We start from the raw sequence: 16989 nt of genomic DNA, 5'->3' as shown, positions 1-16989 counted from the left end.
GAACTGAAATTTGAATTCCTAAGTTATGATGATACTGCATCTATCGTGCATATTTGCCCATTTTTCAAAACTTCATGGAATTGAGGTCAATGCAATGCAGTTTAAAAAATGCTTGCAAATAGATGAAACACCAGCAAACTTAGGAAAGTTTTACATACATAAAACCATCATGGCTCCAAATTTTAGAATAGAAAGAGTCGTTATTGGCCGTGTTTGCAGTTTTACAGACGTCTCTTTTATAATGATGGCCTATTGGGAAATAGCTATTTGGGCCACTGAGGATTTTTTTTTTTTTCAGCAATACCATGAATGGCCACTGGGAAAAAATTGCTGCAAGGCTGAATGGCTTTTCTGAGGGCCTGGGCCTGTGTAGAAAGTGAAGAATATGATGCATTGGAGACATGACTAATCCAAAAATTAAAAAAAACTAACCAGGCCTGAACGGGTTAATAATACCGATGTGCCCTAACCAATCAGAGTGCAGGTGTGCAGCACATCATACTGAAAACATCATTCAAAATATTTCTCCAAAACAGTTTTTTTTTCCCGTGAAGGCATAACCCGCCCTCCTCTGGCTTACTCTGCCTCTGATTGGTTTATCCTGATATTCTTTATCTAATCCTAACCAATCAAACTAACGAAGGTAACTAGTACTAGCCAATCAGAAGAAGAGTAGGGCGGGTCATGCACTCGGCACCTTACGGGGAAAAAAAAATTGCGCATTGCGGTAAATTTACGCGAGTCAGAGGTAGTCAGAGGGCATGCCGCAAAACTTTGATTTCAAAAGAAGAGAAAACAAAATTTAACTTTGCCAAACATGACTTTGTTATAAGCCTGAGATGTTTACTATAGAGACTCTGCTAACTGAAACCTGTTGAGTGAAGAAGAGGAACTCCTGAATTGGTGAGTCGCGTAACGTTAATAAAGCTAATAACGCCAAATGAAATGCGCTAGCTTCGAGTAGGCAGTTTTAAGTCAGAGGGCCTGAAGCTAACATCACATTAGCAACGCTATTAGCTGACTTCAGCAATAATGTTACTTATCTAAAAGCACTGGTAAAGCTGTAGGGTTGACATTGAAAAGACTAACTTGTGGAGTGTTTCATTTCTCTCCTCTTTTTCTGTGGCTGGTTAAGTCACTGAAGTGTTTCATGCAGAGGCATCACCATAAATAAGCTATGTTATGATGAATTTTTAGTCCATTGGTGTAGTGAATCAGATTGAAATTAAGAGAAATTTACCTCAGCAAAATACTGCTAAATCTTACACCAAGTAGTTCAGGGCATAAAGTAATTAATGTATTATTCTCCATGATTGTCAAAAAGTATCATAAGTTAAAGGAAGACATTTATGTTTTGTATAGAAATTCATTTTTTGAAAAATTGGAAACTGGAAAATGTCAAAATATTGCATTTTTTTTTAATTATGCATAGATTTGCATTATATTTTGCTGATTTTTTGAAAATGTAATTAAAATTTGTGCTATATTTAGATGAAAACCTGACAATTGTCAGTCTGAAATTAGCCCTAGCACATCAGAAAACTTAGATATCCTCTTTGTGGCAATTTCAGTTTTGCCAACTAAGTACATAAGTCAAAACAAACACAGAGAATATACAGTAAACTGATTTCTTGGCGACAAATGAAGTGTGATTGTCAGTGGTTTGGTTTAGTTGAAAAAAGCTCTGAAACAATCCAAGCGGCAACAAGGACTCTGCTAGGAGAACTAAAATCCCTTGTTATGTGAAAAATAAATTTCAGTTAAATCAACAATACCCCCCAAAAATATATAACATAAGGATAATGTCAGGGTGGTGGAGCGAGTTGCAGCAAGTAGGGTTAGCTCAACAGGTGAGTGGAGAAATGATGAGTTACAAGTTGTAGTAGCCACCTGTGCACCTGCGTGGATATGATTGAAAGGTACTGGACTATTCATTGATGTGTAAAAAGGCCGAGCGGCAGTTTAACCTGTGTGTGACAGGTAGTGTCGTACTCTGTTCATGACGCATGCTGGGAAATAAATCCTGGATGTGTTAATTACCTCATCTGACCTGATTCCCTCCATGTGAACGTCTAGTGCGTGACAGACGAAGACGGAGACAGTGATCTGTGGCATGGGACTGCAGCACTGTGTGTGTGTGTGTGTGTGTGTGTACTGTACATGTGTGTGTTTGTCGTAGTGACAGCTCTGTCAGTTATCTTTTTGCACTGACAGACAATGCACATGTCAACCAGCAGTCCCAGCACACACAATGATCACGTCTACGCATACTGCTGTAACACACATGCACACACACAAACACCTAACCTGTCAATCATTTTGTCTGGTATTCCCACTGCTCCTTTTGCTCCTCCTTTCCTCTCATTCTACCTTCCTCTCCCCATCCCTCCACTCTGTCTTTCATCATTCTGTTATTTTTCTTTCCTTTTTAAGAAACTGTCTGTTGCCCTGAAACTGGGTCTTTTTTTTTCTTCCCATGGGTCTCCGTGATCCCCCCCCCCTTTCCTCTCATTGCCTCTCCGCTCTTTCTCCCTCCCACTCACATCTTGCTGACAGACTAAATGTTGAAGGCAAGGTCTGCTGGAGAAATAGAGAAAGTCTCTTTTAATTGTGTTGATCGCTAATTAGCCGGCCTGTCTCATCTCTCAGCGGTGGATGTGGTAAAACAGGATGCCCTTTGTGGGGTCAGCAGGCCACAGCCTTGTGCGTAACTCGTACTCACACACACACACACACACACACACACACACACACACACGTAATGCACACACATTACTTTGTACTTCTGAGATTCAAGTTTGGCTGCCAGCTTGTAGATTTCTCAGTGGAGGCTGGTGACTGAAAAAGTTTAGGAGGGCAGGGTGAATCGTTAACTGTGCAGTAAAAGGGGGTTTTCGCTAAAAATACTTGATTATGTAAGAAAAATGTTCTAAAAACCTGGCGTTCACCACCCTCTCTAATCCCTACAGACCACTCTCCAGTCATTCGTAGCATTGTTTACTGTCAGCTGTCTCATATTTTAAATGCCACAAGAAACAATCTTGAATCATACCCAGGAGCAATAATTCTGGCTTTGAAGACAGAAAAGCATAGTTGATAGCAGTAGTGTAGGAATGCTGAAAGATTAAAAGCAAATTTTATTGGGATCCGTCCAATGACACTGTGACAGGACATAAATGCTTCTGTCCTTTGCAGTGTGGTGTGGTTCATTGGGTACAGTATGTCATAAACACTGCTTGGATTAGGACTTCAGTTCCCACTGGGCCCACCTACGTTAAAAATGAATGCACTCATGAATGAAAGTACCCAGCTAATGGCATATGTTACATCATATTGACCTTATTATAAATAGAAAAACTGTAAGAGGGTTGCCTTTTTGAGCCCTGGCTAATATTGTAGGAACAGACAATTTACTGCTGCGTTAAACAGCATGAACAATAAAGTGTGTGTTGGTTCCCCTCATAGCATGTATATAAAGATGCTTGGTCATGATTTCAGGCATTGAATTTCCTTATGCACTGGTGGACTGGTTTTGGCCTCATTCATTGTGAATGCGTTTCACTAGTATAACGCAGGCTGTAGAAAGGAATAGTTAAACATTTGTGGAAATTTGTTTTGTTTTTTTGTTTGTTGTTTCTTTTTGAGAGTTACATAAGAAGATCAATACCACCTTCATGTCTTTGTGCTAACCCGGAGCCAGGATATGATAAAATTAGCTTAGCATGAGGCTTGGAAGCAGGGAAACAACCCAACAGTTGTGTAGAAACAACAAATTGTGGTTCAAAGGGTAACTCCAGTATTTTTCAACCTGGACCCTATTTTCCATGTTTTTGTGTCTAAGTGACTCGAGGGAACAACAGTTTTTTAAAACTGATTCAGTGTTAAGTGAGAGTACAAAGGCCAGTAGAGGCAAAACAGGCTACAGTGTAGACTAATCACTCAGAGCAGGTGAGCTCCTTCGATTTACGCTGATCAGAAGTATTTGTTTTAGTCACTGACAGGCTTAGATTGTTAATAAGTGTCTCACAACATTATGCAGTCCCTCCAAGATTTTGTGGACTGTTTTTGGGATTATTGTGACCAGAAATGCCCGATTTCACAGCAACTATTCTACAAAGTTCCGGGGGGCAACTGAAAATGGCAAAAATAGTTGTCATGCTATCATGGATTTCCCACAGAATTAGAATCTATTTGTGATCGCTGACAAACAGCTGTTGCTGTTAAACGCAGAGCTGAAGGACAGTCTCTGTGATGTAATCTCATCTCCACTTGTCATACTTCTACCCGTTATATATTGTAAAATTAATTAGTGGTTAAGTTGTGGTGACTGGACAAATTGCAAGGTTGTGCAGTAATTTTTGCGATTGCAATATTGCAACATCCTGGAGGGACTGGATTTTGTGTCTACATTCCTGTAGGGTCCTTTCTGTAGGCTACTGTTGTAAGACACTTGTAATAATAATCTGAGCCTGTCAGTGGCAAAAACAGGCACCTTTCGTGGATGTAAACTGACAGGGCGCACCTGCCCCCAAGTAGTTACATTGTAGCCTCTTTCCCAGCTGCTTGCTGCAGCCCTCCGTCTCAGAGCTGGATTAATTTAAAAAAATGTTGTTGAAATTTCATATTTAGGGGTTAGCTACATGCTGTAACTTTTTCTTGTCGGGTATAGTGATGTGCCGGGTGGATGGACATACTTGCTTTTAAAGAAATAAGATAGTTACATGATCCCCATAACTCCACTCAAATCCCCAACTTGTTTAAATTTCTGTTTGTGGACAGAAATGAGATTTGATATTTGATATTTAGGAATACTTTTTAACTTTACTTTAGACAGCCAAGCTAGCTGTTTCACCCTCCAGTCTTTATGCCAGGCTAAGCTAAATGTCTCCTGGCTCCAGCGCCATGCTGAACCCACAGACATGAGAGTGTGATATTGATCCTGTGTGTGGACAATTAGTTTTTTCCCACTATTCCTTCACATCTTAAAGACACACCAGACCTTTTGCAGCAAATAGGAAGAGTAACTTTAAATGAAACAACCTTTGCACTATTCCTCATGAATTTCGAAATATATTAACCTTGGCTGATCTTGTTCCGACAAACAAAACTCAAAACTATTTTGTGTTTGAATCAAACTGTCTCCTGCAGATACAGATACAAGGCACAGCCAAGCTATGGGCAATTGCTTTTTTGAAACTTCTGGGTGACATAAGGGTCAGTAGTAGCATGGGATGAGCACTTTATGGGAGTCTGAAGATCAAGCAGCCTTTACAAGTCAAATTTAAGACTGCTGGAGTTCATTCAAAAGTCTAGAGTAAAAATAACTACTTAAAGTCAGCGCTGAGCTGATTCAAAGAGACAGAAAACATTCCATATATTCTGTGAAACTGTCAGTGCAAACACTTAGGTCACCGTTTGTGTGTTTAATAGAGAAGGTATTATCAGGATATTAGTTTCAGTGGAAGACAGCATGTGTTGGAAGTGAGGTAAATGGAAACCGAATCATATCCAGAGACATGTCAGAGAGCCAGGTTTGATAAGTAGTCTATGTCTAAATATTATTAGTAATGTTAAACAAACCATTCGGCTATATAAATCAAGTTGTATATTTTTTACCTGCATTGCTTATCTTCTGTTGGATTCTCCTTTTCTTGCTGTCACTTTGATACTTAAACCAGGATTCAGTGTTTCTCTCATTTGTCTTTCTCCCTTGCTTATGTGTTATGTGGAATTTGAGTCATTTTCAGACATGATTCACCCTGTTATTTCCCTTAACCAGCTACCCAGCTACTCTAATCACACAGCAGGAGAAGAATTTCAGCCAATGCTCTTTGTAGATCCAAAAAATTACTTGTTAGCAGTACTCATTAAAAACCAGTGGGTCTCACTGGTGGCAGGCAATGTGTTGGCCTCAGCGGGAGATGCTAACAAGCTTGTCTCTTTGTGTCCTTGCAGTCATCTGGAGTCGGATCGCAGCGCCCTGAAGAGGAGGGAGTGGGAGAGGAGGAACCAGGAGGTCCAACAGGATGAAGACCTGTTCTCAACTGGATTCAACTTGTTTGGAGAACCATATAAAGTAAGAATGATAATGAGTAGTTAATAAGTAGATAATTAGAGAGCTTGATGATAAGATTTATACCACTCTTTTGTCTGTGTGTGAAGTGAGCTGAGAGGTCATTATCATAGAGACAGGAAGTAAGATAAGGAATATTTACAGCATGTAACTCAACCTAAAAGAACATGTTCATTATTCAGCTGTAGAGGTGTTGGTTGGCATATTTTGTAACTTTGGAGAGAGCCATGTGAACGTTAGCCGTTTTAGCTGTTTGCCCTTGCTTCCATCTATAGCCCCATTTGGACAGGATGTATTGTGCTAGTGGAGGTGGGGTGATTTTAACCTTACAAGTATGTGGGTAATTGTTTCAGGGGACTGCCCATTTTTCCAAAACCCCAATAATCTGAAAATGTCCCACTGGACTGAAAGCCTTTTTGTTCAACAGTCTACTAACCTGAAAACAAACATCCATTGCTCCAAAGGCCCATTGCTTTGAAAATACACAATCTCCCAAACAAGCGCACACTAATTATTATGCAGACAGATGACATTTTTTTTTTCCTACCATGGTGAAGGCATGGCCTGCCCTAGTCTTGCTATTACCATAGACTGTACAAAATAATGGACTTGTGTCATCTTGTTTTTTGTTTTTTTTTTTTGTTTTTTTTTTTTAAGCAAGAAGTGACCATAAGTGGGTAGGAGGCTGTGGAGAAGCAAGGGGTGGATCTGACTGAGAAGCTGAGGACACAATCTGCAGACACCTTGGAATTTCGAAAGACTCACGCCTTCAATTATCTATAACTTTAAGCCTAATAAAAAAAAATTAAACTGGTGAAATATATAAAAATTCACTCCCGCCCAGTTGTCATTAACAAGAAAATTAGTTATAGAGACCAAAACAGTTTTTTTGTACCTGGGTGTAAGCATGTTTATTTCTGCTTTAAATTTGGGCATTTTAACATGAGGGTGTATGGGGATCGACTGGCCTCTGGAGCCAGCCTCAAGTGGCCATTTCAGGAACTGCATTTCTTGGCTCATTTTTCATCCCTGGAGGTTGTTGCCTGGCTAATATCCTTGTGTTGGTTGGGTTGGTTTGGTTTTGGCATGAGGAGTGAAACTGGTGAGGGTTAGGGTAAGAATATCAGGGTAAGTCAATGAGAGGCAGAGTAGATAGAGCGAGTCATGATTTCGCCATCGTAGGAAAAAAATATAGCGGCAGGACCGATTGACTGGAGGTCATGAATCTTTTTAACTGCAGGGAGTGTGTATTTTCGGAGCAATGGATGTTTGTTTCAGGAATAATGGGATGACAAATGGGCTTTCAGTCGAACTGGACATTTTTTGACAATTGAGGTTTCGAAATAATGGGTCATCGAAACAAAGGCATGCCACCCATTTTTTTTTACCCCCACCTCAGTAATAATTACAGCCACATTTACCCACTGTTTTTCGTTTAACTCTCAGGTCCTTCTGTAATTTAAATCCTGTCTGAGATGACAACTTTTTATTTTAAAGTGGATCTCTGTAGGTTTTTTTCTACTGCTTGTTTTGACTGTGTGAAATGTGTGAAATTTGACTTTTGTGTGGAAATGGAGTAAGTAAAACCTGTTTTTGCTAGTCTGATAAGTTGAAACATGCTAACACCAACTAGGGTTGTCAAAAGTATCAATACTCTGAAAAGTATCGATACTCAAACGCTGTATCCGGATACAATACTAATTTACAAAAGTATCGATACTAACAGTGCACGCCACCTCAGCGCCTGTCGGGTGCGCACGACGGGTCCGACGGACACACGCTGTGCAGGCAGCGTCTGGCAGGCACAGAGACCTCACTGCAACCCGGCTTGTTGTCGTCGCTATGTATGCATGCACACATTTCTGTTGCTGTAATATGGCCAGCGCGGCTGCAGGAGGATCAGAGCAGTCAGTTTTGGTCAAAAATGATAAAGGAAAAAGCGCTCTTTGGAAATATTTAGTGAAGTAAACACTGCACGCTGCAGACGGCAGGTACAGCCCCTCCCCTCACTAGCAGCTGAGCAGCCGGTGTCGCCAGCATCAAACTAAAATATAACTTCTAACGTTAATGTGGGAGCTAAGCAGAAAACTTTATCAGTCATGCCCGTCTGTAACATTAATAGACAATGTTAGTGTGTCTGAAAAGTTATGTTAACTGTAAAGTCACAGATTGAAGCTGAAAAAACGTTTGGTTTCTCCCGTAACCCCTGGTTCTCTGATCACATAGTGAGGTAGAAACAGGAGCATCCTGAGCCTAAACTACCAACTCTATTTGATCAGCAACGAAAATATCATTGATGTTACTGTTCTGATCTTTATTTTAAAAAATTACATGCCTCTTAATTTTTTGCTGCTGTATTGAAAATGGTATCGAGTATTGAATATTTTCGTATTGAATATTTTCCTGGGTATCGATATCGAGTTTGAAATTTTAGTATCGTGACAACCCTAACACCAACACATTGACATAATTGGGAACCAATATGTCAACAGAAAATTTAAAGCCACCAGGAGAGGTAGACCCCATAAAAGCTTGTCAGATGGGTTACAGGAAGGTACTGGTATTCCCTTAAGAGCCTTTTTTTTTTTAACATTTGGCTCCATTAAAGGTGTGCCAAATAAGCTATAAAAAGTTACACTTCGCAGTGTACCCATGGATATACAGACAGCTATCATTTAATTACTCGGTTACTGAAGAAAACGGATGGTTACAGAAGGTAACTGTGGTTCTATGAATGAAGGTCAACACGCCACCGTATGGGTCACTCTCTCCGAGGGTGAGCCATACGGTGGCATGTTGACCTGATATGAAATAGAACTCAAAAACACAGTGATTCTCTGCCAAGTTCTGCAGTTTTAAGGAGATTTTTAAGATTTCTAAGCAAATTTATTGAAGTTCATTTGTGATGAACATCTTAGATAATGATATCCTCAGGTAGTGTTAAGGCCCAAACATACTCGGGCAGAACATACGCGGAGCGGACTCCGGGGAGGTCTGCCCAGACTAAAAGCGGACGTCCGCAAGCCCTGTGCGCGCAAAGCTCAGATTTTATGACCGTGCGGACTCTCAGTGTCACACAGAAGACTGCTCGGCATACATTTTTCACATCGCGGGGATTTTTCACGGACATTTTTTGAGGAAACTACAACGCCGAAGTGCGCTCGACTACGGAAGCCCAAATGACTGCAGACATTCCTCGCGGAGTCCGCTCCGCTTATAGTACACCCAAGTCTGTGAGCACCTTTAGTCACACCAGATGATATCATTACTGGTTTCACCTCTGTGTGTTTTGACTGAGTCATGACTCTGAGAAGGAGGACAACTTTTGACTCAAAATTCATGTCGGTGTCTTGCCTCACGTCTCTTTGAGGCTTCTGGCTTTGTCCTGCTGAATGTCCATTACAGTATAGATCCTGTAATTGTATTATGTTTGAAATGCTGTCTGGAACAATGAGTTAAATTACAGAGGAGCATGGTAAATATTTCAATCCTCACCTTCCTCTGAAATGTTAATCCCGTCTGAATGGGGCTTAAGATAGTTTATGTGCCTTTCAGCTCTGCACATAACAACATAATTGTCTTCTCATCAAACTTATAAAGAAAGCTAATAATAATATTTCCAAGAAGACTATTTCAAAACTTTGAATCCGAAAAATAATTATTTTCAAAAGTCAAGCAAACAGTGACTGTCTATCAGTTTGGAGTTACGGACAAAGCGATCCTGTATGATAACATCACACACAGCACACATTCGTCTTTACAACCTGGCTGAGCTGTGATCGCTACACAGAGTGCTGCTTTCTCCACTCAGAGTGCTCTCCCGTTGCTGTTTAGGAGACAGTTTTATATTTCGCTGTTAGGTTTTGATTGATCTCCACGGGAGGAAAATGGACATACCTGACACCAGAATTTCATTTGGGGAAATGGAGTAAATTTACGACATCTTAATCAGCGAGGACGGGCCACTCTCCTCTAAAGCAGCCTCGCTTTGTGATTTAGGTTCACATGAAACAATTTTGCCTTGTGCAAGCTATCAATTGAAAGGAATTGTTATTGCTTACCAGCAATTATCCAAACATTTATTTTGTAACATAATGCACTTTAATGCTGTTTTTGTGGATGATAAAGCTGATGACAGCCTGTGGATCATCACAAGCTATTGCTCTCCCCCTGAGGCCAATAGTGTAATATCCTCGAGCATAAGGTTGTGCTCTGTTCTGCTCTAAGGTACTTGAGACGCCATCACTTTGTTTCTTCTTTAGCTGAAAGGGAACCAGCCATGCATGAAGTCCATGGCCACTCTCCTGCCCCGGTGTTTAAAATTGATTTTGGTTTGTTAACTCTCATTTGCTACCGCCAGGCACTTCAACACTTGGTTATGCCGCCAAGTGTATCGACCTTGGGACAGACTGGCTTTGAATCTTGACAGAATGTGTTTAACTGCTGCTGGTGTCTGAACGCAGAGGACACGGCAGCTTCGCGCTGAGACGCTGCTCGAGGTTCGGCAGCACATGAGAGGTTGTTCTCATAATGAATCTAATCCTAGGTGCCTCCATACTCCAACTAATTGTTTCCAACTAATTAATGGTGCTGAGGTCAGGTCAAGATGTGTGTGTGTGTGTGTGTGTGTGTGTGTGTGTGTGAGGGGAGAGCAAGGATGAATGGGCTGTGTAAACTGAGATATTTCAGACAGACTGCTGCTATTTGGTTTACTCTTGAGTGAATGATGCATTTTAGTGTCTGTTTTAAGGGGTTTAAATTACTACAGTGATTGGAGCCAAAATGAGAAGATTTTTTGTTCCCTTGTTTTCCATTTATTTTAGCATTTTACAAGTACTTGAAGAGCTAATACAGTGTGTGCTTCATCAGTTTTTCCCCCCAAAATGTTTTAAAATCTGCTCCTAAATCAAAACCTTTAATATATAATCTGTAAATTCTTAAAATTTTCAAATCTCTGCTCTGTCAGTGTGATAAGATCAAAAGCGCCAGAACAAGTGAGTATCAGGCAAAATTCACCTTGTTGACTGCCATTGCCAAATTGGCAAATAAGATGACATTCATCTATGGCAGTGGTCTATGTTTTTCTGTTGTGTCGCTTAAATTTTGCGCTGGAAAGCAGAGCTCCAGACTAATGACGTCCCATCCTTCCGGGAACAATAGGACATTGATTTGGGACAAAGAGAGATCTTATGTTGAGTCACATTATGGTGCGCTCAGTAAGAATGAGGATTGGGTGGGGGTAAATTACAAAGTTACTATGATGTGTTCAAATGTAATCTTGTAAAATGTGGTTTTTGGCAAGAAACATGAATAAATTCAGCTGTTTAAAGGAGAAATCTGTTGATGTTTTCACAGTAATATAAAATAGATATTAGAGAGGGAATTAAGATATATTACATATTGTAAAAAGGCTTTTGAAGCAGGTTTTTTTTTTTTAGAGGTCTTTCATGTGAAAGAAGGTTTTATTAGAGGTTGTTTACTAAATTTGTATGATTGACTTTGTGCTTGTTCAAATGCAGTGTAATGAAGAACAAAATGACCTTAAAACTGCTAAGCTATTTTTTATTATGAATATTTCTTTGTTTCACTGGCACAAAAGGAGAAAAATAACAAAATCACAACAAAACCCCCATCAGTATTGGTTATTGGCCAAATTGTTGTTTTAAATATTGCCATTGGTATCAGCCCAGAATTTCACTATCAGTGCATCCCTAGTTTTAAACCCCACTTTTTTTTTTTTTTTTTTTTCTTTTTTTTTTTAAACAAAATATGGCTGCGGAATGCTTCAAGGTGGAATCTAAATAATAGTTTTGGCTTAAATAGGCTTAACTGAACAAGCCTGAAAATCTGACCAAGCTTTCTTTAAAATGCTGACCTTAAGTACTTCACATTTTTTGATGCTACACATATTTTGGTAGGTAAAAATAATATTGTTGTTCAAGGATAATCTAAAACTTATCTTATACTAAAACCTCATTTCATATTGCTACATATAGACACTCAACCTGGTGAAACATTGCTATATTACCTTATAAAACTGATACGGTCAACACATTAGCACACTGGCCTATGTACACATCCAGCAGCACTATGAAGCACTATTAACATTTATTTGGAGTGGTGCTTCTGGCCACGTGATGAATATAAGCCAATGTTTACTCTTATGGTGGCCAGACTTAAATTTTTATTGGAATGACAAGCAGGTTGATGATATTTTAAATGTCTAAGAATGTCAGAATTTCATGTTGTGTGGACATTACCCTCATGACATTTCGCAGACGTTTTCTTCTCCGTACCTTAGAGCTAAATGTCATTCTACGTCAAGATGACATTGGCAAGCCTTTGGATTTTGGTTACTTAACAACACAACTTAAAACCAACAAAATGTGATGGTCAAATGTCATATTGACGTTGGCATTAGACGTTGTCCTGATATTGAACTGGTCACAAACTAAATTCAACCAAATATCAACATCTAACAATGTTGGTGGCCAGCTGGGAATGTTTGCTGGGTAGCCTACAGTTGGTTTATGACAGCTTTTTCACAGAAAACAGCTGCCTGCATCTGGAATTTACATGAGACCTGCTAGACTTAACCAAAACAGGAAGGCCATAAAACCAAAATAAGGAACTGAAAAATACTTTAACACCCTCATATTACAAATAGTATTTGGAGCCATTTTTATGCTTAGAATATTGATGGTAGCACTTTTAACATAGAGTTTATTATAAGTTAGTAAAGATGCAATGTAATCCAAGATCACTGACAGTAAATGCACGCTCAGTACTTCCAAAAATGCCAAAATCAATTTAAAAAAAAGCTGAAGAATTTGACTAAGACCAGACTAAAGTATGCAATGATACATCTTATAAGTGACTGGCCTAAAGGGGTGACTGCATCATTCACAGGGGACAACATGTTTACGTGTTTCATATTCCAACTAATCTTTTTCCTCCATATACTCCCCCAGTTTATCTCTCACTGCTGCTAAACTTGAAAAACGGCTTTGGCACACCTTGCTACTTTCTTCTACTGATTTATTTGCTGCACTTACAATTTCATCTTTTTTCTGAGTGTGTTGCTTTACTTGATACAATTCAGTGGATTTACCAAGGCCTCTTCGACCTCACTGTACTTTCTCTGTGTCTAAGTGCTGACTGAACTTACTGAACTGCTCCTTTAGAGATCTATATCAGCCCTTTTTCATTATCACACAGGATTTATAGAACTTTTATCATTCCCGGTCTCTCTCTTGTTCATTTTTTTTTTCTACCATCAGTCTCTCTCTGTACCTGTATATCTATCGTGTGTCCGTCACTCTAGTTCTCTCTCTCTCTCTCTCTGTCTCTCTCTCTCTCTGTCTCTCTCTCTCTCACCAGTATTCATTCTCTCTGTCAGCTATTAGCTAATCCCTCTTCTAATCCTGTTAAAGAGCGTTATGCTGTTAGCAGCTATTTGGGATGATCTATTCACACACACTCACACACACATACACACACATAGGTATTCATCCTCTCCTTCTCTTCTGTTTTCCATTTTGCCTCTCTGTAAATGTGTTTTCTGTTCCTCTTCAGCCACCAGATCTTTTATTCATGAGCCCGAGATGGAGAAGAGATGAGCTAATTTATTCACAGCTAACTTTGGCTTGCCACGGTGTGTAGTGTTTGTGCGTGTGTGTGTGTGTGTATACACACACAGAAATTACATCTGTTAAGATTATTTGAAAGCAATTCTCTCCTTTCTTGTATGAATCTTTTGTAAATAAGGCTTGATTCTTTGCCCTGTTTGATTTTTTTTGGTATTTTCATGGTTTTGCTGCTTTATTAGAGTGTAAAACTGAAGGATACAGTGAGGCGAAGAAAGACACGTTGGAAGAGATGAATCTCGCTTTCAGTCACATAGATGTCCAGCGCCCTGCAGTGAACCCCTGTTACCATCTGGAGGCTTTTATTTTGAAAATCCAGCTCTGCTCAGGGCCCCTGGTACACTTCTGTTACTATCTGGGGGCTTTTATTTTGAAAATCCAGCCTTGATCAAGGCTCCTGGGTAAGGTCTTGTCACCATCTGGGAGCTTTTATTTTTGAAATCCACCATAGTCCAGACGTGCCTAGGTCAACTCCTGTTACCATCTGGGGGCTTTTTTTTTGAAAATCCAGCCAGCACCAGAGTCACCACTGTGAGCTCCTATTACCTGGTTGGTGCATTGTCTGGAGACACTAAGAGCTAATTTTGTCGCCCTCCACCCCACCCGCTGGCTCCCCCTTGGGGTGCCACTGTTCAGCTGGTTGATGGATTACCATCAAATCAATTTGATAATGAAAAAAAGGCATCAAAATATAGCAATTATTATCAAATTATGTTTACATTACCCTCCAGTAGAGCAAATACAAGGGTGGGGCTACACTCATTTTTTAGGCAGTGAAGTGTCTAACACACACATACAAACCCACACACTGAGACTTCCCTCCTCAGCAATAAGACCTCTCCATGGATCATTGCCTGTTATAACAGTATTATTTGGATATTGACTGGAGCTGTTTGCATAAGAAAAACACAGACCATGTTCATTATCTGATACATTATTTCCTTGAAGCTGCAAGTGATGTACAAGATGTGTGGTTTTATTCTTCTGACCACTGTGAAAATAGATGTGGGTTGCAAATCAACCCTGACAGCCTCACACAGATCTGCATGATTGGTGTTAAGTTCCGCTACAATCAGTGTGGGGATTATTCATTATTATTACATGTAACTTGATGCTCTTTGCAGAAATATTACCTAAGATTAGTTAAGCTCCTACTTCCTATGAACATACATTCATTATTCATGAATTCATTAACCTCTCCAAATACAGGCAATTTCACCCTGTCTTGAAAATTAGATAAAGGGTCTCATTCACTCCTTCTCATACGTTTCAACCTTTAAAGCTGTTGTAGCTTTATTTGACGCTGTCACTTCATGTTACTGCAGGGTCGATTAGCGGAGGCTGTCAGATACCTTTGCCTTCATGGCTGGATCTATTGATCAAACTGCAGAAGTTATGTACAATAAAATTACAATGCCACGTTTCACATTGATCTTGTTCAGTGTTTCCTGTGTTCATCATTTGTCTAATGAAATGTCATGATTAAATTACAGGCTGTAGATCTTGCATAATTCAGACTTGGCTCATGATTAATTTTTGCTTCACAATTGTCACTCAGGTAGAAAAGAAATGTCAGAGGACGGGATAGAATCTACTGGTTTTCACCCCCCCCCCCCTTCCATGGCTTTCTGACTCCAAATATAGATTTGCTGAAAACCCCCGCTGATTGCCCTTGTCCTTTCAGAAACGCCAAATGATCAAACCGTGTAATTTCATCATTAAAGAAGCTGTCAATGACTGACACAAAAGGTACTCTTGAGCTATTCTGAGGAACATCTCTGCATTAGCACGTAGCAGCTGAAGGTGCTATACCGTCATATATCAGTGCGGCGCGCACCGTCCTCCAAGCCGTGATTGCTTGAGAATCTGGGGTCAGGCTTATAATGATTCCTGCCCCATTAATTTTACTGCTCCAGCCTGGACTGGACCCTCTTAAGGATGGCATGTGTTTAATTAATCATCTCGTCCTGATGTCTGGTCAGTGGTCACCCTATCCGTCTCTCACTGTTGCTCTCCGGATGAATAAAGAGGGCTTTTCATCAAGCTGAAAGAAATGGAAAAATGGAAGATCTAATTAATACTCTTCTCTCTCTCCCTCCCTCTTGTCTTTTTCTTCTGCCTTTTCTCCTTTCAGACTAATAAAGGTGATGCGTTGGCAAGCCGCGTCCAGAACACGCTGGGCTCCTATGAAGAAATGAAAGACCTGTTAACCAGCCATTCTAACCAGAGCCACTTAGTGGGAATCCCCAAAGGCAGCAACAACCTGCAGACCCCAACCACTTCAACAACAGAGAGACCCGCTATGGAGTCCCAGCTTTTCAATGAGGCCCTGAGAGGTGGAACAGGTGCAGGAGGAGGAGGAGGAGCAGAGGGAGGTGGGGACAAGAGAATGGGAAATGCATCTTCCTCATCGTCAACTTCGATGCAACCTCCTGCTTCGACCACATCGTCATCATGCACCACAACAATCCCACATCAGAATTTGAAAAAGTCTCGAAGCTCCATGGACTGGTCGAGGGCAGGCCACTCACAGAGTACCCAGGGAGCAGGCCTCGTTCTGGGGTCGGGACAGAACGGGCAGGGGCAGGTCCCAGCAGCTACGAGTGGAAGAGGAAAAATGACTTTATTAGAGGAACAGCAAATGCAAAGGCACGAAGACCTGTTTAGCTCCCTTAAAGATGAACTTGGTCTAAAAGGGGATTCAAGCCCTTCCTCCTCTTCTTCATCCTCCTCTTCCTCTTCTTCTGGGAGAAGACACTCTTCCCACCTCTCCAAAACCCTTCCTCTCCCAGGTAAGTCCTACACAAAAAGGCATCCAAGGAATAGGTCGAAGTACACATATTTGCCTTTAATCTGAGAGTTAGATGAGAAGATTGATACTCTCATGTCTGTTTGCTAAATATTTAAGCGAAAGCCAGCAACCAGTTAGCTTAGCTTAGCATAACATAAAAAACGTAAGCATAGAGAAACAGCTAGCTTGGCTCTGTCCAGTGTTTTAAAAAAATCTGCCCACCAGCACCTCTAACTTTTAGTACTTATGAAGTTAAATCTCAAGGTGGTACTGATAGGTGGATTTTTTTGGATGGAGCCAGGCTAGCTGTTTGCCTCTGTTTCCAGTCTTTATGCTAAGGTCATACTGCATTAGTGCAATGTTGGAAAACCGCCCTTTAGACCAGACTGAGGAGTGTTCAGGCATTCCAGTCTTGTACCCACATTATTTAAATATCCTAAAATAGCTTATTTTGTGATGTTACATATTTTGAGTCGTTT

General features: G+C 40.4%; 1 protein-coding gene across 1 annotated transcript in view; it reads left to right on the top strand.

Annotated features, from left to right (window-relative positions):
* The window catches only part of aff2 (AF4/FMR2 family, member 2), a 225209-nt gene that overhangs the window by 53272 nt on the left and 154948 nt on the right, over nt 1–16989 (top strand). Inside the window, exons 2-3 of the mRNA XM_050043221.1 lie at nt 5956–6076; nt 15854–16511. Of these exons, the coding sequence (XP_049899178.1) occupies nt 5956–6076; nt 15854–16511 (779 nt within the window). The remainder of the gene's footprint in view (nt 1–5955; nt 6077–15853; nt 16512–16989) is intronic.

This window comes from Epinephelus moara, chromosome 4 (assembly GCF_006386435.1).
Source record: "Epinephelus moara isolate mb chromosome 4, YSFRI_EMoa_1.0, whole genome shotgun sequence".
Lineage (NCBI taxonomy): Eukaryota > Metazoa > Chordata > Actinopteri > Perciformes > Serranidae > Epinephelus > Epinephelus moara.
This window is presented reverse-complemented; position numbering and strand designations above follow the sequence as displayed.